We start from the raw sequence: 21,659 nt of genomic DNA, 5'->3' as shown, positions 1-21,659 counted from the left end.
TCATTGTAGCTATTTGGGGAGTGAACCAACGGATGGAAGATTGAGCTCTCTCCCCCTCAACTCAGCCTTTCAAATAAGTAAATAAATCTTTTTTTAGAAAATCTCTGAAGCATACCAGGAAAGTGCTGCTACCTGCACCTTACAAAAGAATGGAGGCTCAGCAATTAAGTAACATGTTCAATATTACAAGCTGGTAATGTAAAATACAGGTCCACAGACAAACACAGATCCCGATCTAGGCAACAGTTTATAATTACATTAAAGATGCAATAGGATATATAAGAAAAAAACTTTAAAATGTAATAATCCTGTTTATTAAGAGATAGCACTTCTCTTTTGGGGGGTATATCTTCATTTTCTATTTACTACTATATTCATCCAGAGGCAAAAAAGGACTATATCAGAAAACCACGTCCATCAGACAGCACTTCCGTGCATCGTTGATGCTTCAGAAGAGAAGAACTAAAACAACCAGCTATGAATAACTGAAAATGAGATTGATTATCTCACACAGTAAGAAGTCTCAAAGTAGATCGTTTCCAGAGTTGACTAATTCTGTGGCTCAAAAGGACCGGAAAAGCTCAGGACTCAATTCTGCCATCCTCAGCTTGCTGGCAAGCTCCTCTCATAGGAGGAAAGTCAGCATCAAAGCCTCAACAACAGTCTCATCTATCCTCGTCCACTGGCAGGGACGGGACCTTCTATTCCATTCCACTCATCTGATTATATTAAATTAGGTATTAGATGTGAAGCACTTTAAAAATGCCTGGCACATAATAAATATTATGTCAGCTTTGCTCTTATTATTATTGGCTTTTTTTTTTTAAGAAGTGAGAGTCTCTGCAGGAAGCTTCATATCTCACTAGCTAGGAGTGGAATGCATGCCCCAAATTAAGCCAATCACTGGCAAGGGCAAACTCGATGAGTGCCTTAGACTAACCACAATTCACTCTGTCTGAAACTGCAGATACTCATTCCCTGGCTGCAAGGTTTTTGGAGGAGAAAGATTCTCTAATATAAAGCAGAGATTCTTCCAACAGGGCAAAAGGTCAAGAATAGTTTAAGCTAGGAAACTCATTGTATCCCAGGTATCCCAGCCATCCCTGCATCTTTTCTTCCCAAGGAGCCACAGGGGAGTCGAAAGGCACACCTTAGGGCTTGTTTCCATAACGCAGAGAAAGCCATCTGTGGTGGGGGGACTAAGCCAACTCTGGAAAAGCAGGAAGGAGAGAGGCACACAGACACATCTGCCAGTGCTCTGGTCTTGGGAGCTTGCCAATCATGAGATAAATTTCCCCACCCTGCATGGTTCAGCTTAAAAGTCAGATTTCCGCTCTTGAGATAGTGTGAGCTGGATCTGCTTTACTTGCAAAATAATCCTAAACTGATGATGCCAGAAGGGTAATCTTAAAGGTACACAACAGCACAGGTTTTGGGAATTAAAACCTGAGACTCAATACCTCTTAACTGTCTGGGCAACCTTGGACAAATTACCACTCTGAAATGTCCTAAATACATACTTATATTCAAACACGTACATGCATATGCAAGCATACAGAGCTGAATTTACTAGAAAGGTAGACAATTTAAAGCTCTAACTACCAACAGTTATCAGTCAAGTTCATGTGACTCAAGCTAATTTCTTATTTACATCATTAAATGAATCCCACTTTTGGCTCATATCTGGAAGGCATTAAATAAATTCAAGTTTTCTTGCTGGCCACTGATTCGCTAAAGGCAATGGCCAAGAGAAGTCTTCAAAGAGTACATAGAAGGGTCGGCGCTGTGCCATAGCGCCTCCACCTGCAATGCCAGCATCCCATATGGACACTGGTTCGAGTCCCAGCTGCACACCTTCTGATCCAGCTCTCTGCTGCGGCCTGGGAAGGCAGTGGAGGATGGCCCAAGTGCTTAGGCCCCTGCATCCATGTGGGAGACCCAGAAGAAGCTGCTGGCTCCTGGCTTCAGATCGGCGCAGCTGGTGCCATTGGAGCCATCTGGGGAGTGATCCAGTGGATGGAAAATTACTCGCTCTCTCGCTCTCTGCCTCTGCGTAACTCTGTCTTTCAAATTAATAAATAAAATCTTTAAAAATAAGTTCATGGAAAATTCTTGTTATGTTAAACTTATGCCTGGATTTCAAAATATTTTTGCACCAAAATAAACTTATCTTTTGATTCCATTTTCCATATACTTTTTGAAGCTCCTTCATTTATCATGCAGTTCTTCCTTAGTTCTAAAAGCTAAATTTATGATTTTACTATCTCTATACAGTATTGCTAGTACTTTTCTTCCCTTTTAAATCTGGAAAGTATATATATATATTTATACATATGTGTGTGTGTGTATATATATATATATATATATTCACCTCCTGAAAACAGAACCTCATCATTTCAAAATATGACCTCCACAACGGAATCTGATCATTTTTTAAAGGATTACATAATGTGTCAATTATCTTTGAACCCAAGCAACTTCAGATTCCTATTTAGCATGCCTTCCAAAAGATAAATAATTCTCTCTCTGCAAATAAGAAACTAGAGGGAGGAAAGAGAGTATTTTGTTATCAAAAATTATTCAATGGCTCCTTATTAACCAAAAACTGTTTTTCCCCTTTTGTTATTCTTCTCACATGACCTGTTCCTCCAGGTTAATAACTGAGAGCTACGTTGGATCAATAGGAACTTTCAAATCATTAATGAATATGGAGGCTACAATAACATAAAGTGAAATCTAAAATTAGACATGAAAAAACTTTAAAATCTCTAGACTGGCATTGTGGCATAACAGGTAAATGATGCTGGCATCCCATATGGATGTCATGACTGTTCATGTCCTGGCTGCTCCACTTCCAATCCAGCTCCCTGCTAATGGCCTGAGAAAAGCAGTACAAGATGGCCCCCAGATGCCTGGGCCCCTGCCATCCATGTGGGAAATCAGAAGAGGATCTTGGCTTAGGCTTGGCCCAGCCCCAGCCACTGCAGCCATCTGGAGAGTGAAGCAACAGGCAGAGGCTCTACCTCTCTCTGTCTCTCTCTCTCCCTCTCTCTGTAACTCCAACTCTCAAATAAAGAAATAAATCTTAAAAAAAAAAAAAAAAAAAAGGCTTTAGCTGGTGCCACGGCTCACTAGGCTAATCCTTCACCTGAGGCACCGGCACCCTGGGTTCTAGTCCCGGTTGGGGCGCCGGATTCTGTCCCGGTTGCTCCTCTTCCAGGCCAGCTCTCTGCTGTGGCCAGGGAGTGCAGTGGAGGATGGCCCAAGTGCTTGGGCCCTGCACCCGCATGGGAGACCAGGAGAAGCACCTGGCTCCTGGCTTCAGATTGGCGCAGCGCGCTGGCCGTAGCGGCCATTTCAGGGGGGAACCAACGGAAAAGGAAGACTTTTCTCTCTCTCTCTCTCTCTCTCACTAACTCTGCCTGTAAAAAAAAGAAAAGAAAAAAAAAAAGGCTTTAAAAACCTCAAGGTAAGCCATAAAAGGATGAATAATTAAAAGATAACTAGTATTTATTAGAAATTCTATATATTTATAACTTTAAATGATTTTTTTAATTTTCTCCTGGAAATGTCACATCTGATATTAGAACCCATGTTCAAAACAGTTCCCAAGCCAAGTTAGAGCCTTTGGAGCTAGCTGGTGTTCAAAACTACAAATGAAGACTTAAAAAAATCACCATTTCCCAGTGGGGAAAACGGATTCTAAAACGAGTTACAACCAAACAAAAATATTTCAAGAAAATGAAGGTAAATGGTTTTGGGTTTTTATTTATCATGCTCCTACCCAGTATAAGCCAGATACCACTGAATGATAGTCACAAAATCAAATAATGGTAAGATATTAAAATTTCTAAAATTATCTAGACCAGAACATCTTAACGTAAGTTTCAGGTCAGATGTGATACTTCGTGTGTGTGCTTATTATATACATTTTTCTTGCAATAACATTCACAGTTTGCTAATTTCAGAAGTATCCACAAGATTTAAAAGAGGTGGAAAACCATTACTAATCAATAGCCAAACCTGGTATAGAAAAGACCACCAGATAAGAGACTGGTGACCCATTAACTGAAAATGAGTCTGATATTTCCAATCTCAAAAAAAAAATCAAACAGCTATATTCTAGTAATGATCTTTAGTGAAGCTTGAAATTAAAAGCCAAAGAGAGACTAAGTTTTAAAAACATTACCTTCCTAAAGTAGAAATTAGGAAGAAGAAAGATTTTCAAAAATACATGCAGGAAATTACAAAATTAAAAACATAATTTTTTTTTTATTCAGTATTTTCTCTTGTTTTACCCTTTGGCTAAACTGGATTTTAAGTTGACTGGAAGTGTAAAAGTAGAGGTGACATTAACATACAAGTAGAACTATAAAAGATCAAATTTAACAATACAGTAACAGTGATGCTTCTGATTAAGTACCCTATGTGACAAACGTGGTATTACTCAGCTACGGCATGCGCTACTCAGAAAACAAACAATACGTCCACAGACAGGCTTTATTCTTAGGTTTGACTAATCACTAAACTATTTTAATTATCACTTATTTCTAACTCAACTAAATTATTAAAATGTCTGTTTTTCTCCCTATATAGGAAAAGCTTTAAATATATAATTATATTTCATTAATAGAAACCTGAATAAGGCATCAAAAATGTTTCTAAGTGTGAAAACACACATAATTTACTATACACCAAAAATCTAAGATATTTCATACAACAACATGCATTCAACAGAACATAGACACCACTCTTAAGGAGTAAACATTTTACTATATTTTGAAAAGTGACATATTCTTTTGGATTTTATAAAGGTAAATATTACATTGATAAAGCCTATTTTGAAATACGCAGGATGACTCAATAAACAGTTATGACAACCAATCCTAAAACATCAAAATGAACATTTTAATATTTCACTTTGAAAAATGTAATCCCAAAGGTTTCTTTTTTACTAAAAAGATTTAGCTATGAATAATAACTTACAACTGATTAAAAAATGGTAATTTCTCTTGGTATAAAGGTTTTATAATCTTAACAGCTCTACTAATCTAGTTTGTTTTTAAAAATATGAAAATAAGAGAAATTTTAGTCTTTTTATATAATACTAATTATATGCATAATTCTGGAGAATTGATTTATGTTATAACAGAGTAGCCACTTTTATAGTGTGGAATCGAAAGTAAAGAAAATTTTTCTGATTCGTTTACAAGTAAATTTAGCAAGGAAAACTAAAATAATCTTTCCCTTCCACTCAAAATCCTGAAATTCATTCTGTAACTTTTTTAGGCAGCATTTCACATAAAATCTTTAGCAGAAAATGAACATGTGTTTTTGGCATTCAAACATTAAAAAGTTAAAAGCTTTCTAGCAACTTACCTTCTTTTGATACCAGACTATAGCATCAGTGACTTTGGACGCCATTTATTCCACTAACATTACACGTCCGTCATTTTAGGCTGTGTAGGAGAGAAAAACATGCACGTGACTTTACTTCTACCTTCCAAAAGGAGACTGAACAACTTGCACACATAGCACTCTAGTTACTTGCAGAGCAAGGGGTGTATGACTGTACTTATATTACACCCTTCCTCATTACTATTTTAGCAACAGGTTCTCTCAAGTAAACAAAAATCAGTTGCCATAATAAAAGGAAGTTCTTTTCGAATGAATCTAACACTTGAGTTTCCCTACAAACTAAGTTAAAATGATTTTTTTTCTTAATTTAACCTTTTAAATAAATTTCAGAATCTCCCAGGTTCTATCGAGAATTTTTCACCTACAAATTCACTTACAATAGAAAGCAATTCATTCACTCGGTTACAGATCACTTTTGCTGTAGTTTCTAGCAGGGACTAGTGTCAGTTACTGCTGATAAAGGATGGCTTGACAGATGAGCCAAATTCATAACCATACTTACTTCTTGCCCCCCTCAGTAAACACAAAATTGACCTAAAATCAAATAACCAGAGAAGTCTAGAATTTAAGATAAAAACTAAGCCAACTTTAGAGTTAATTACAAAGGAGTAATTACTATTAAGGACTTCCTAGGTATCATGGTTGATGGGTGGTGGTACTTAGAGATTTACCAGATGACCTCATAAGCATCTTTCTTGTGTTTGACTAAAACAGTACTGCATACTAAATGTAAAGGCTCCTTAACCCTAGAAAGGATTTTAAACTGATTCCAGTTAACTCTAGAATGCCTTTCTAGACATAAGATGTCACGGGCATGAGTGTACCTAGTGGCAGGGATAAGCCTAAAACTTGCTTAAAAGCAAATACTGGCCCTAGAGCTCATAACAACCGAGGACCACCCAAGACCACACACAATCTTAGGGAAATGGGAGGAAAGGGCACCCTGTTGAGCCAATCCTAGCACCTGCACAGCTGAAAGTGTAGAAATGATACTGCAACAGTAAACAGAAACCCCCCAGCTTGTACCCATCTTGGAAGCATGTATGCTTCTGGAACACGTCAGCATGCAAACATAGTGAGAATTATTATCAGTAGATTCAAACGTTCAGATGATCAGTTTCTAAAAATTTAAAGCAGATTTACTTAATGCCTGCATTTTTGACAGCACGACAGATCAAACTACTTTCCTAAGACATTACCTTTCCTAACATATGATTTCATTTTTAAACTGATCAAATTCGAGCAAATGATGTTTTGAAATACCTGCCAAATACCCTGACATAATGGAAAAAAGAGGATCAAAAGAACTGGCTTCGAATATCGGCTCCACTACCTATTATGTAATATTGAAGAAGTCACTTAATCTCTCTGAACCTCAGTTCCTTTCAGTTATAGGAATAACTGCACCTGCTCATCCCACAGGACTTTTGTGACCAATCAATAAGATATCTACCACAGTCATACAGTAGATATTCAACCATAGTTGTTTTTAACTATGTATTTTATCATTAATTTTTATATTTAAAAATTCCCTAATCTAGGAACTGGCAAGTATTTGTATTTCCTTTTTTAAACATGGTAAGCAGTTTACAGAAGGATACAGGTAATCAGTTTCTGTTGACATTGAGAACAAAAATAGCTACTTCATTACCATAAGATTGCAACCTCAGTTCTCAGCTATATTCTCAACTTTTAAGTTTTTTAAAGTTAACCTCCACTGAAGTTTCTCAGTTAAGTGTGGCTCCTTTTATTTCTCTCACCAGGTTTTTTTTGGGGAAGCTTTCTTTACTGACTTAAACTCTCCCATTTTGGTTGTTTTGTCCCGGAGGCCTCTGTGGGTAACACATTAAGTCTAATCACATTGGATCCTAAAGGTTTTCCCTAATAATTCTGCTAGGGGGCTGCTCATTATAACATTATACCTTCATTATACTTGTTTGTCAGGACAATTGTGTATGCTTTTCAAAGTGGTTATAATCCATTTTCCTCAATGCAAAGGACAAAAAAAGGTAAAGAAATAGGATAACTTTTCACTTACCTAACTTCTTTCACTTTACCCAAATTATATACCAAAATAAAGATACTCACTCCTAATCTCTCAAGTCTGAACTACATATTTCAGATACAAAATATGAAAGATTTTTTTTCTCCCAGACACCACTAAATATGTGAAATTCTTAGTATATTTTTATAAACTTCGGCAAACCAATCTACACTCAGAAACAAGTTTCAAATAATCAAAGAGTATCCTAGGTACATAAAGTGTCCTTAATATACTACATTTTTAAATTTGGTTTTTCCAGAAATAGAAATCCAATCAATCTTGTTTAAAAGAAAATCATTGTTCTTCAGTAATGGTAAGGTTTGCTCTGCAAACTCATTTAATAGTTTTTCCATTGTGTCAACAACTTTTCAGTAACACCGGGTAGCTCATATCTATTTTTAAAACGGGCTTTACAGCACAGTGAAATAGATTTCAGAACCAGACATCTGACAAAGAACACACAAAATACCTAAATTTCATATATATGTATAAACAACAAAAACTAAATGATGACATTAAGTTTAACTTACAGCAGGAGGAAGTAGCATGAAAGGCTTACTAGGAACTTTAAATAAAGGATCCTAATCTTTCTTCACAAATTGATTTGTTACAAGGTTAAGCATAAATGACATGGAAATAATCCAATCCCAAGATCAGAGGACTAATATTTAAATCTTGCTATAGACAATTACTATGATATTTTTCTCCATCATCATGCCTTATCAAAACATTTGGATTATTCTTTACTATATCAATGTAAATGTAAATGTAAATGTATCTTCTTGTAGAGAAATACCAAAGACCAGGGTGAAGAGAAAAGATGACTATGAAAGAGATGTGTGTTCAGTCTGCTTTTATAGAATTCCACCATCAAACATCAACAATATCTAGGAATATTCTTGGTATAGGTCTAGTCTAAGAAGTTGTCCTATTTTTAACCATTCCTTGTTACAAAAACTTAGTATATCAAATGCTATACACTGTTACAATGTCCCTCTCTCATCCTGAAACAAATTCACTGTTCCAAACTGGATTCTTAACATGCTCAGAAAACAACTGATATCCACCCCTTTTACTTTATTTTTAAGATTTTATATATTTATTTGAGAGGTAGAGCTACAGACAGTGAGAAGAGACAGAGAGGTCTTCCTTTTGTTGGTTCAGTCCCCAAATGGCCACAACAGCTGGAGCTGTGCTGATCTGAAGCCAGGAGCCAGGAGCTTCTTCTGGGTCTCCCACACAGGTGCAGGGGCCCAAGCATTTGGGCCATCTTCTACTGCTTACCCAGGCCATAGCAGAGAGCTGGATTGGAAGAAGAGCAGCCAGGACTCGAACCAGCGCCCATATGGGATGCTGGCACCGCAGGCAGAGGATTAACCTACTGCGCCAAGGCATCAGCCCCCACCCCTTTTACTTTGCTTGTGCTTTTATTCCCATTCCATCCTTTTCTCCACCCATGCATTCTTCTAAATCAGTTCAAATCCTACCTTCTCCAGGACTGAAGCTTTCTTACAGGTACTAATTTAGACTAAAACATGTTGAAGCCTGATCTCTCTCCAGCAATGATCTGTATTAATAAATCTACCATGTAACTAAAAACGCAAAGTAACGAAGTCACACAGATCATCTTATCATATGTAAACACCACTGAAGGAAAAAGGGGCATCATTTTTTGTGTCTCACTAAGTAACCAGAGCACTGTAATATACATAGAGGAAGCAGAGCAGAGACACAGCAATGACTAAGCATCCTAAGAGCTATGCTCCCCCAGAGGCCAGCACTGTGGCCTAACGGGTGAAGTCACTGACTGCAATGACCCCAAATAGGCACTGGTTTGAGTCCCAGCTGTTCCACCTCTCATCCAGCTCCCTCTAACACATGCGGCAGAGCAGTGGAAGATGGCCCAAGTACTTGGGCACCTGCACCCACATGGGAGATCCAGATAAAGTTCCTGGCTCCTGGCTTCCATTGTGGCCACTTGGGGAGTGAACCAGCAGATGGAAAATGTCTCTATATCTCTGCCACTCCCTCTCTCTAACTCTTTCAAATAAATAAAAATAATTTGACCTGAATAAATTTGTGTTCTCTGGGCCTCAGTTTCTCACCAGTGCCTCTAGCCAAACATTCCACAAGCAACAATCCCAACAAACTAACAAGGTTCTTCTGAATTCCTTTACAAACAAACCCCAAAATTTAATCAAGTCAGTATTACATAGATGGATTTTAACATAGAAGAGACTGTCAGGCAAAATGTAAGTTTATTTTTTCAAGGTGGTTTATGTAAATCTCCTTGAGCCCTGAAGTCAGCATGATCCCTTTCTAAAAACTTTTTATTACTGCCTACTGCTTACAGAAAATCCGTAACTTCTTACAATATTGAGTTCCTCCACAATCTAAGATCATGGTTGTTCATCATCTTCTTATACAACCTGCTTCAATCATGCCATGCTTCCTATTTTTCTCCTCTGCACCAAAATTAATATCTTCTCTCCAAAACAAGGTTGGTTTTTACATGGACTCTGAAATTCCATTTTCTCTACAAGTTTCTCCCAGACACTTCCATTCAAGATTTCTCATCTTGTTCTATGTCTCACTCACAAGCCTTAGTACAGTCTGTCTTGTACGGACCTTGGTGTACTCATCTGAATAGGTTCCCACATCCATCCAATGTCTTTATTTCCCCTGAATTCTCCTATACTTTTTTGTCTATATTGAACACTGAACACAAATGTTCACAAACCAAATTAAAAAGCTGCCAACCAAAGTTTCATCACAGACCAATGAATCTAAAGGCTAGAACTACCCAGATGCATATAAACACTTTCCTAATATGACAAGGCTCAAAGATACTATGTAGCATAATAAATATGGCTGGGTTATTTACTGGAATGTCACTTTATCAACCAATATATAACAATTTGTAGACCAAAAAAGTTCAATGAAAATGAGTTACACTCAAACCTACCTAGTCTAACTCCTTTACCAAATGTTAAATATAACTCAGCTGCTCCTCCCCAGCTAAAACAAGCAATTTTTAGACTTCAGATACCAAGAACAAAGTTGCTCTGCCCTTAAAAGGGTATTAAATGCTAACGCATAAAGCAATTTTTTTTATACTGGTTGTGAAGCTGGGAGAAAAGTGAAACTCTAGTACAGGGAACTTAGTTGGGGAAGAATGAAATCTCCTAGTTTTAGATCTTCAACTTTGTAATCATGTGACTATAAATTGCCACAATTTCCTGGCAAGTTTATAATTCTTCATTACAAAAAAAAATTACAAAAAGCTGTTTCAATCTAAGAACAGAGAGATAAAATACAATATGAGGGGCCAGTGCTATGACGCAGTAGGTTAATCCTCTGCCTGCAGTGCAGGCAACCCATTGGGCGCCAGTTCTACTCCTGGCTGCTCCTCTTCCGATTCACCTCTCTGCTATGGCCTGGGAAATCAGTGGAAGATGGTCCAAGTGCTTGATCCCCTGCACTCACTTGGAAGACTGGGAAGAAGCTCCTGGCTCCTGATTGGCCCAGCCTCAACCATTGTGGCCATTTGGGGAGTGAAAAAGCAAATGGAAGACCTTTCTGTCTCTCCCTCCCACTGTCTATAACACTACCTCTCAAATAAATAAATAAAATCTTTAAAAAGAACTACACACAACATGAAATATAATAAACAGAACTACACATTTTCTAGTGTACCAGTTCATAAAACGAGTGTTTGTTGAGTTTTATCTTCCTTAATGAAATCAATGCAAAGGCTGTGTGTTTCATGCTAAAGAATGACATAATCTATGAAAAAAATTATAGGCAAATAATGTCTCTCTAAACTACTTTACAAAAATGTTTTGCTGAAAAATGACCTAAATGAAAGATCTCTGTGAGTGAGATCCCAGTGGAAAGAATGGGCCATCAAAGAAGGAGGTACCTTTCTCTGAAGGGAGGAGAGAACTTCACTTTGATTATGGCCTTGTCTAAATAAGATTGGAGTTTGTGGACTCAAGAGGCTTTTATAGCCTTGGCAGCTCATGACAAGAGCCACAGGTGATCACTGACATCATAAATAAGTGTCAATTGTTAAATCAACAATGGGAGTCACTGTGCACTTACTCCTCATGTAGGATCTCTCTCCTTAATGTGTTGTACTATGCGAATTAACAGTAAAAATACTGTGTGTCTGTGTGAGTGTAGTCTGTTGAAATCTTTACTTAGTGTATACTAAGTTGATCTTCTATATATAAAGATAATTAAAAATGAATCTTAATGAAGAATGGGATGGGAGAGGGAGTAGGAGATGGGATGATTTGCGGGTGGGAGGGTGGTTATGGAAGGAAAAACCACTATAATCCAAAAGTTGTACTTTAGAAATTTATATTTATTAAGCAAAAATTTTCTAAAACAAAACAAAAGTTTTGTTGTGAAATCTAAGAGAATCTCTAGAGTTATAATCTTAATACTACCCATAAAGCCGTCTAAAGACCCACTTACCATGTCCTTTAAAGCAACTTATTAAATTTCAGAGTTTGATTCTACATCCACAAAACCTCTGCTATTTTGTGAGCATTCTTTGGATATAAAAAGTAAGAATTGAGGCCTGCACTGTGGCGCAGAAGGTTAAAGCCCCAGCCTGTAGCGCTGGCACCTCATATGGGAGCCAGCTCAAGTCCCAACTGCTCCTCTTCTGATCCAGCTCCCTGCTAATGTGCCTAGGAAAGCAGCAGAGGATGGCCAACTTGGGCCTCTGCACCTACGTGGGAGACCCAGAAGAAGCCCAGCTCTGGCCATTGCAGTCATTTGGAGAGTGAACCAGCAGATGAAAGACCCCTCTTTTCTCTCTCTCTCTGCCCCTCCCTCCCTCTCTCTTTTAAATAAATAAAAACATCTTAAAAAATTCTTTATACCTAATTACAGTGTTTTGAGTTAAGTGCTTTTGGTTTGACTGCTGTGCTGCTTGGAAAAATCAGTCATGAAGAATCTATCTAAATGATTTAATGTTCTTTTATGCTCTCTCAAAACACCATCAACCAATCTGGTTCAACTCAAATATGGATATTATTTGCCTCTAATAGAATTATTAATAAAACAAATGTTTGGGGTATTCTTCCTCAAAACAGTAATGCATTAAAATAATATCTGAATGGCTTAAAAAGTTAATAGACCTTCAAAATGATTTTGTTTAGAGATTCAACACTACTAGCTACACTTTTTACTAATTTCAAAATGTCCATAGCTAAAGCGGCTGACATTGTAAGAGCTGGTTAAGCCATTGCTTACAACAGCAGCATCTAATATCTGAGTGCTGGTTCAAGTCTCTGCTATTCCACTTCTGATCCAGTTCCCTCTAATGTGCCTGAAAAGGCAATAGAAGATGGCCCAAGTGCACGGGACCCCGCCACCCATGTGGAAGACCAGGCTGGAGTTCCTGGCTCCTAGCTTCCATCTGGCCCAGTCCTGAGCATTGCAGCCATTTGGAAAATAAACCAGCAGATGAAGATCTCTCTCTGTGTCTCTCTCTGAGTCCTTCCTTCCAACCTCTCTATCACTCTGCCTTTCAAATAAATAAATAAACTTTTTTAAAAATTTCTAATATCTGTTGTGTTAAATCGAATGGCATCTTAGCTGCCTCCCCAGTCCTTGGTGAAAGACTATTCTCAAATTCTTTTTTTAATTTATTTTATTTTATTTTTTATTTTTTACTTGAGAGTCAGAGTTACACAGAGAGAGGAGAGGCAGAGAAAGAGAGAGGTCTTCCCTCCGATGGTTCACTCCCCAGTTGGCCACAATGGCTGGAACTGCACCAATCCGAAGCCAGGAGCTTCTTCTGGGTCTCCCACATGGGTGCAAGGGCCCAAGGACTTGAGCCATCTTCTACTGCTATCCCAGGCCATAGTAGAGAGCTGGATCAGAAAAGGAGCAGCCAGGACTAGAACTGGCACTCATATGGGATGCTGGCACTTCAGGCCAGGGCGTGAACCTGCTGCGCCACAGTGCTGGCCCCAGACTACTCTCAGATTCTATGACATCATATTCACCTGCTTTCTTTCTGTTTTGGGTCACTTTTACTCCACCTTTTTGGATTGTTTTCTTCTCTAATTATACTTTTCTTAGGTTACATTATTCAATCCAACGATTTTACTGAAGTTAACTGTGAAATGGATAGATCTTAAATATACAATTTGATCCGTTTTGAAGAGTACATATATTTAGGTAATCCACCTGTGATTTTAATGTCAGTGTGTTTCTGGCTCCCAAACTCATATCTCTGCCATGCATTTCTATCCTGAGCTTCAGACTCATGTATCTAATTACTTTTTCAACTTCTTTATTTTTGTATAGTCTTATAGGTTTTTTCCAGCTTAAGAGGTCTTAAATTAAACTTCTACGTTTACTCTAATGACCAATCTTTATTTTATTTTATTTTATTTATTTATTTTTTTTGCAGGCAGAGTGGACAGTGAGAGAGAGAGACAGAGAGAAAGGTCTTCCCTTTCCGTTGGTTCATCCCCCAATGGCCGCTGAACCAGCAGATGGAAAACCTTTCTCTCTGTATCTCTCTCTCTGTAACTCAACCTCTCAACTAAATAAATAAAATCTTAAAAAAAGGTCCTCCTAATGTTATGGGAAAAGCGAAAAAAAAATCATTCTTTAGTAAAGCCACAGTGATGTCAACATTTTGTCTACATGTTTCAGATTTACCTTGTACCCAAGGACTTCTTGCTATGAAAGCTGGCAAAATTAACAAGCTTATACATCCTCCAAACATGTAACTATTGCTTAGAATGCGTGACCAAATAGTAACAATTGGATTTTATTCCATAATCACCATTTTAAAAGTTGCTCAGTATTTTTTCTATATTTAAATGGATTCAATGCTCACTACAGATTCTTTTATATCATCATCATATCAGACGCTATTCTGTTACGTCCCAGCTCACTGGGGGCCGGCTTGATTTAATCATCACAGCCCGCCCCGGTGGTGGAGGGGGAGGCTCAGGCATGCTTCATTCCCTGAGCTCTTACATGTTACAGAACATCAGCTTACTTTCTTTGTATCTAATTAACCATCTGCTTGGCATGGCAGACACTGCTAGTTGATTCCCATTATTCTATGGTCCTCTTTCTTCCAAAATGTTGGTGGCACACTGCTGCCCAAAGAAAGATTTTTCCTAACCTGTCTTGCAGCTAGGGGTCGCCATGACTATGTTCTGGTCTTCACAAGTAAAAGCATCCACAGAACTTTCAGTTGGGGAAAGCTCTTTTGTTCCTTCCCCACTTCCCATTTCCTACTACCTCATATGCTGTTTTAATAGCTCCAGCAGCCACCAGGGACAGTGAAGTTGAGAATAGAAAGCACGGACTTTCAGACAGGAAGGAGTCTGGATTGCCTCTAAGGCACTACACCACTCTTGGGCTACTTTCACACTTCTACCCAAGATCCTAAGTCCTTGTAATAGTTCTAGCCACTGTTAACTGCAGTCAAACTTAATCTAATGATACTGTTGGGTGTAAGTGTGCAAATACTGCTCCACTATCTTCTAGAATTGACCATAACTGAGACGTGGTCAGTCAGCTGGAATCTTTTTCCCATTAAAAAGGTTATGTTCTCTTTTTTTTGCCAAGAAGACAAAGTAATTCTCTACTTATTTCTGAAGTTAGTAATTACTAGGGTACAGTCAATTTGAATCATTTCATAAAATTTTTTTCCTGATATTTAGCTTGTCTTTTCTCTGCACATGCACATTTCATTTCAGTGATTTCTGTCCAGATTATATTTCTGAATATCTGTTGCATTTGTTGGAGTCTCTATTTCAGGAATACAGTTATTCCTACATGGGATGGTCATTTATGGTTATTCTTTTTTTTTTTTCCTTTCCTGTGCCATTATTTGTAGAGGTGCCATGTCATTGTTTAAAATCATGTTCAACATGGAGATTGCTATCCTGAGCTCCTATTAACTCTATATCCAATAGGTTCTCCTCGACAATTTCTGATACCTTTCTCACCTTAGCTGGCACATATACACAAACTTAATTTGAGGAGTATGGAGTTTTTATCTATTTTTCTGCACTCTGGACACAGCAAAATAAAAGCTAAAATAGCACTGAACACAGCCATGGCTGAGGTGTTCTGAGATGTCCTGGACCAGGATCCATCCACACAGTGGGCAGTGAGTCTACCAACTTCCTGGGCTTTGGTTCTTGCCCTTATCTCTGAGGAAATGGCAATGTCCCCTGCCTCTATTGAGACTCGGCACTACGATGTAGGGTCTTGGTTCCCTACTCACTTCTTAGGTCTGCTTCTCTACAGAGTATCAGTGAGACTTCTTTCCTTAGTCTTGTTTCTGGAATAGGGTGCTACAACTAAAGTATGGTCATACCAGATCTTTTCAATTTTTCCTTGCCCTCCAGTTTTTGGAGTATTTGAAATAAGGTTACAGCTGTCCCTTTTTTGTATGCTCCTTTGATTTTTTGCCATCCCTCCACCCACTTTTTCCTTCCCTCATTTGGTGTCAGCAAAGGAAAATTCTATGAGCCTGCTTCATTTTCACTCAGAAATACCTACATTTACTTCTTAAAACATCTGTTTCTTAAGTACTAAACTCAATCTTTTAAGTTGCTGGTTCAACTAAAAAGTACAATTTAAATATCCTAAGATAGAGTTCTAAACTGACAACAGCTGCATTTTTACTTCTGCTATTTCTAAGAGAAGGAAGTAAAGGGACTACACCCAGCTTCAATTCTTGCTATAAAGTCAAGATAATAAGCAGAAAACACAGGGCCATAAATTAAGCTCTTCTGTGAAATTTAACTATTATAACTAAGTCCAAGAACAAACTAGAAAGCATTTACCCTCTTCAAATCTCTTCCCCTTTCCTATCTCCTACCACTATCACCAAACAACTACTACCCCTGGCACACAGGAACCACATTCACCATACCTCCAAACCTCTCTCATGTAACCCTCCCTGGCCCACTAACCACAGACCTGGTAATGGCCTGTATCATCTATTACCAGGACTGCTTCAACAGTCTCTTACTGTTTCTTCACTTGGATCACTTTTTAAAATGCTGACCTCATTACTGAAAAATCTCAGTGATTTCCCACTGCCTAAGAAAAAATGTTTAATCAGCACCTTACTTAAGCCCCTCCTTTTGAAAATCCTTCACAAACAGTAGCACTTGTCATCTCTACCTTCTTCTTCCACACAGGACCTCTTACCTACCCTCCTCAATCGAAATACTCATTTTCCATGACCTTTTTGAATACCCTCATATTTGATGCTTACCTTTTAACACTAGTGGTGTTTCCTTTGTCTAAAATAACTTTCTCCTTGCTCTGGCCTACTTGGCGAGTTACTTCAGATTCACCTAGGCCCAGATCACCACAGGAAATTAAACAATGAGAACATACATATAAGCAATGATGCTCTGATAGCTTTAAAGAGTATCTTATATTTAAATATTGCAAACTTCTGGGGCAGAGGCAGAGAGGTGGTAGACCTTCACAGGAATCTAACTTCACACCCTTACAATATCTAAAATGAAAGGAGCCTATCAACTCAATCCTTAAAATCAACAAAAAACTTCAGAGATCGGTAACTCAGACATCATTGGCAATGGTACTCTATTATGACATATATGTTCTGTTTTGTTGTTTTACTTATTTGAGAGACAGCAAGAGGAAGACTGCCAGAACTCCCACCCACTAATCCATTCCCCAAATGCCCAAAACACCTGGAGCTGGGTCAGGCCAAAGTTGGAAGCTGGGAATCAGTCTGCGTCGCCCATATAAGTGCCAGGGACCCAATCACTTCAGCCATCACCTGTTACTTCCCAGGGTGCACAGTAGCAGACAGCTGAAATTGGGAACAGAGCCAGGACTCAAATCGAGGCACTCCAACATGGGATGTGAGTGTCCCAAGTGTCTTAACAGCTAGTCCTAATACCTGTTCCTATGCTTTGATTTTCTTTTTAAAGATTTATTTATTTGTTTGTTTGAAAGGCAGAGTTACACAGAGGAGAGGAGAGGCAGAGAGAGAGAGAGGTATTCCATTCACTGATTGACTCCCCAGTTGGCCACAATGGCTGGAGTTGCACCTATCCAAAGCCATGAGCCAGGAGCTTCTTCCGGGTCTCCCACGTGGGTGCAGGGGCCCAAGGACTGGGGTCATCTTCTACTGCTTTCCCAGGCCATAGCAGAGAGCTGGATCGGAAGTGGAGCAGTCAGGACACGAACCAGCGCCCAGATGAGATGCCAGCACTGCAGGCGGTAGCTTTACCTGCTACACCACAGTGCCAGCCCCTATGCTTTGGTTTTTAAACATGGCTCCTGGCACACGATTCTCTTCTCAAGGCAGATCACACAAACTCTAAATTTCCCCTTTTCTGACCTACCTTGTCTGAAAGATAAGCCCTCTTCATTTCAGGAACTCTGTCCCATACCCTGCAGTAAGAAATGCTGTACAAAGCAGCCAATAAGAATCTGAACAGACAGTGCCTCTGGGCTTCCTAATCCAGTCTACTAGCGACCAAAAGGACGGGGCTGGAGAATTTCCAAATGGCTGGATATGTGGAGGCTCCTGAAGGGTGCAGCACCCAGGAAGGGTATGGAAGCTTTGTGCACCTTCTCCCATACAGTGCCCTAAGTATCTCTTCATCTATATTCTTTGTAATATCTTGTATTATGAACCAGTAAATATATCTCCCTCAGTTCTGCAAGCCATTAAAGCGAAGGAACCTGAGGAGGGGGTTGTAGAACCACAATTTACACCCAATTGGTCAAAAACACAGGTAAACCAACCTGGGGCTTTAGACAGGCATCTAAATGCAGGGGTGGAGCTGGCCTTTAGCCTAGCAGTTAAGACAACTGCATCCATATCCGAATACCTGAGCCTGATTCCTGGCTACAGCTTCCTGCTGATGCAGATCCTGGGAGGCAGCGGTGATGGCTCCAGTAATTGGGTTCCTGTCACTCGCATGGGCAACCTGGATTGTTTCTTATCCCTGGCTATACCCCAGCCCAGCCCCTGATGTTGCCGGCATTTGGCAAGTTGGCACTCTTGCTCTCTCTCTTCCCTTCTCAAATAAATTTTTTAAAAACTGAAAAAGTCAAGTCAGGGTGAGGAGTAGTCTTGAAGACTGAGCCCTCAATCTGTGAGACAGGACACTATCTCCAAATAGCTAGTGACAATTGAATCCAATTAGAGGACACTCAGCGTTTCTGTTGGGATTTTTGTTCTTTAAAATGCTCCCAATCACAGAACGAAAGTGCAATGTAGTTGTTTCTAAGTACAACAAGGCTTTAAAGTGTCTTACAGAAAAAAGTATATGTGTTAGTTTTTATTCAGACTTGAGTTACAGAACTATTAGCTGTGAGTTCAAGGCTAACAAATTAGCATTAAGTATTAAATTAGGTGGTTTTAAACAGAAACACATGTAAAAATGTTATGTATTTATCAGCTGTCAAAAATCTTGGTTCTGGCTCCTGATTCCAGCTTCCGAGTTAATGCAGACCCTGGGGGCAGCAGGTGATGGCTCGGGTGGCTGGATTCCTGCCATGCACATGGGAGACCTGATTTGAGATCCCAGCTCCTAGCTTTGGCCCAACCCAGCACCGGCCTCTGCAGTCCCCACTGGGAGAGTGGATGAATGGATGAGTTCTCTCCCTCTTTCTCATCTCTCTGCCTCTCAAAAAATATATATCAAAAAATTTTTTAAAGAGACACCAGTGATTTCTGGTTGCTAAGTCCAATGGTCAGGTCTCAGCTGTTCGTCTTAGTCCACCTATCAGCAGTACAGGACATAGTCATTCTTTCTTCCTGAACATTCCACTTCTAGGAAACCTTTCTCTTTGATTTGCTCTTCTCTGGTCACTTCAATTCCTTTGCTGATTTTCATCATCTCCTGAGCTCAGTCGTTGGATATCATCTCTATCTTACTCAGTCCCTTGGCGATCACATCAAATATCTTTATTCAAATACCATGTACACTGTATATGTAATTATATCTGCAACCCAGCCTGTCTCTACCTACTAAGTCAGAAAAAGTCAAACAGAATTCCTTCCTGCAGGAGACATCTGAGAGCCTTTAATGTATTACAATGCATTATAAATATCCAAAAGGAGATTGTGTACACATTTGTTGCTTCCTTTAAACAGAATCCTTTCCTCGTGATGCATCTTGTGAGACGTAACCATTAACTTAGCCACTAAATATAGCATACTTAGACTAGTTTCAAGTAGTTCCAGCTTCTCACAGCACAAATTATATAAACAAACTTTTCCTCTGATTAGAAATAAAATAACTGGTTTTTTTTGAAAGGCAGAGTTACAGAGAGAGAGGGAGAAGAGGCAGAGAGATATCTTCCATCTGCCAGTTCATTTCCCAAAATGGCCACTGTGGGGCCCAGGGCTTCTAGCTCTCCCACACGGGTGTAGAGGCCCAAGCACTTGGGCCATCTTCTGCTGCTTTCCCAGGCACATTAGTAGGGAGCTGGATTGGAAGTCAAGCAGCCAGGACTTGAACTGGTACCCATATGGAATGCCAATGTCACAAGTGGCAGCTTTACCCTCTACACCGCAATGTGACCCCCTAAATTTGAGGTTTTCAAGGCAGCCTCCTTCATTAGAAAAAGTTTGTCTTAAATTTTCCTTCTGCAGAGACAAATTTACATCTCTCTCTTAAGTTCCAATCATCCATATTAGTTATATACACTAAACGAGCACACAATAAATGTACTATTTCTGCTTTCAAACAACTTCACAGAATAAGTATATGCTCTTATTAATCTTCTTCCAATCTCAATGTTCTCAGCTCCTTCAACTTTTCTTCACATAACATGATTTCCCGATCTATCACTATCCAGGTTATCTTCCTTACCAGATAAGACACAGGTAATCTCTAGAATCCAGTGATCAACAAAATAATATATTTGTCTGAAGAATGCAAAACAAAGAGGAGCTGTAACTTCTTTTAATAAAGGACATCATCTCTTGTCATACAACCTAAGACTGCATTCACTTTTTTATTTTTAGCAATCATGACACTGGTTAATTCAGTACTCCTTTCTGAATCTCTAGACGCAAATGTACTCACACATACAGGTATACAGTTAGCTATGTCCTCTGAGAGGAGCTGGAGGCAATGATTCCTCAGCAGCAGCAAGCACATCTGGTACCCAGATTCTTAAACACCATCCCATTGGAAAAGAAACCAGCACTCCTTAGAGAAATACCTGACTGCAGGATTGGGGCACAGACAGTACAAGATAATTCTGGAATATCTTATTGGGTCATAACATGAGAAAATGCTCAAAAAAATCAGAGACATTGACAAAAGGATAAAATATGAATCAGTGAATCCACACTGGTATCAATGAATAATTCAATAGGAAAGCTTTTATCTAGGAAGTCAGCTAATAAACACAGAATAAATTAGAGAATTGGAAAAAATTTGGCAACTAACTTGATAATGACTGACTCATGCAAGAATCACCAACAGATGTTAAAACTAACAAATATGCCTTAAAAAAAAAAAAAAAAGACAACCTTGAGGCGATAACCCATGTGAGGTCATCCCATCCGCCCCCACGTTTGTGGCAGTCCCCGGGCACCCCAGGCTCTCAGGGCAGCTGCTAGACCCCATCCCACCCACATGTTTGCCTTTAAAAAAAAAAAAAAAAAAAAAAAAAAAAAAAAAAAAACACTAACAAATAAATCTGAGAGTAGCAGCGTATTTACACAATCTCCAAGTATTTCTAGAAAATACTTATTCATTACAAAGAGTAAAACAGTGACTTTACCAGGGAGAAACCTAACAGCTACTTCCTTCACTAAATGAACAAAGTGATCACCACTAATGGGCAAAATTTCAGCATTTTCTTCCTCATATAATGCACAGGAATGCACATTCTGTCTCTGGTACTTCTGGCCAAAGTAAATACCATCAATCTAATCATGAGGTAAAAACTCAAATTGAAGGGATCTATAAAATAACTGGCCTCAACACTTTGAAAATGTCAATATGAAATCCAAACTTAAAAAAACTTTAAAAAAAATCCAATTTAAAGGAACTGGAGATATGACAATTAAATGCCTCAAATGATCCTGGAATTTTTTTTTTCAAAAGTAACAGTATTATTACTATAACTGGTGAAATGTGAATAATGCCTGCAGACTACACAATATTGCATCAATTTAATTTCC

The 21,659-nt window shown here is 38.8% G+C and overlaps 1 protein-coding gene across 8 annotated transcripts in view; it reads right to left on the bottom strand.

Annotated features, from left to right (window-relative positions):
• The window catches only part of PHTF2 (putative homeodomain transcription factor 2), a 133,023-nt gene that overhangs the window by 94,755 nt on the left and 16,609 nt on the right, over window positions 1-21,659 (bottom strand). For 5 of the 8 annotated variants that reach the window (XR_011387393.1, XM_002712019.5, XM_051849727.2 and 2 more), the window contains one exon: window positions 5,380-5,459. The exons of 2 other annotated variants lie outside the window; for them this stretch is intronic. Coding sequence is in view for 3 of the 6 variants with exons in the window: in XM_002712019.5 (XP_002712065.2) it covers window positions 5,380-5,424 (45 nt within the window). In the remaining 3 variants the exon portion in view is untranslated. Of the gene's footprint in view, window positions 1-5,379; window positions 5,460-21,659 lie in introns of those variants that run through there. One more of the 8 variants, XM_070071198.1, reaches the window with a different exon arrangement.

The sequence above is a fragment of the Oryctolagus cuniculus genome, chromosome 3 (assembly GCF_964237555.1).
Source record: "Oryctolagus cuniculus chromosome 3, mOryCun1.1, whole genome shotgun sequence".
Classification (NCBI taxonomy): domain Eukaryota; kingdom Metazoa; phylum Chordata; class Mammalia; order Lagomorpha; family Leporidae; genus Oryctolagus; species Oryctolagus cuniculus.
This window is presented reverse-complemented; position numbering and strand designations above follow the sequence as displayed.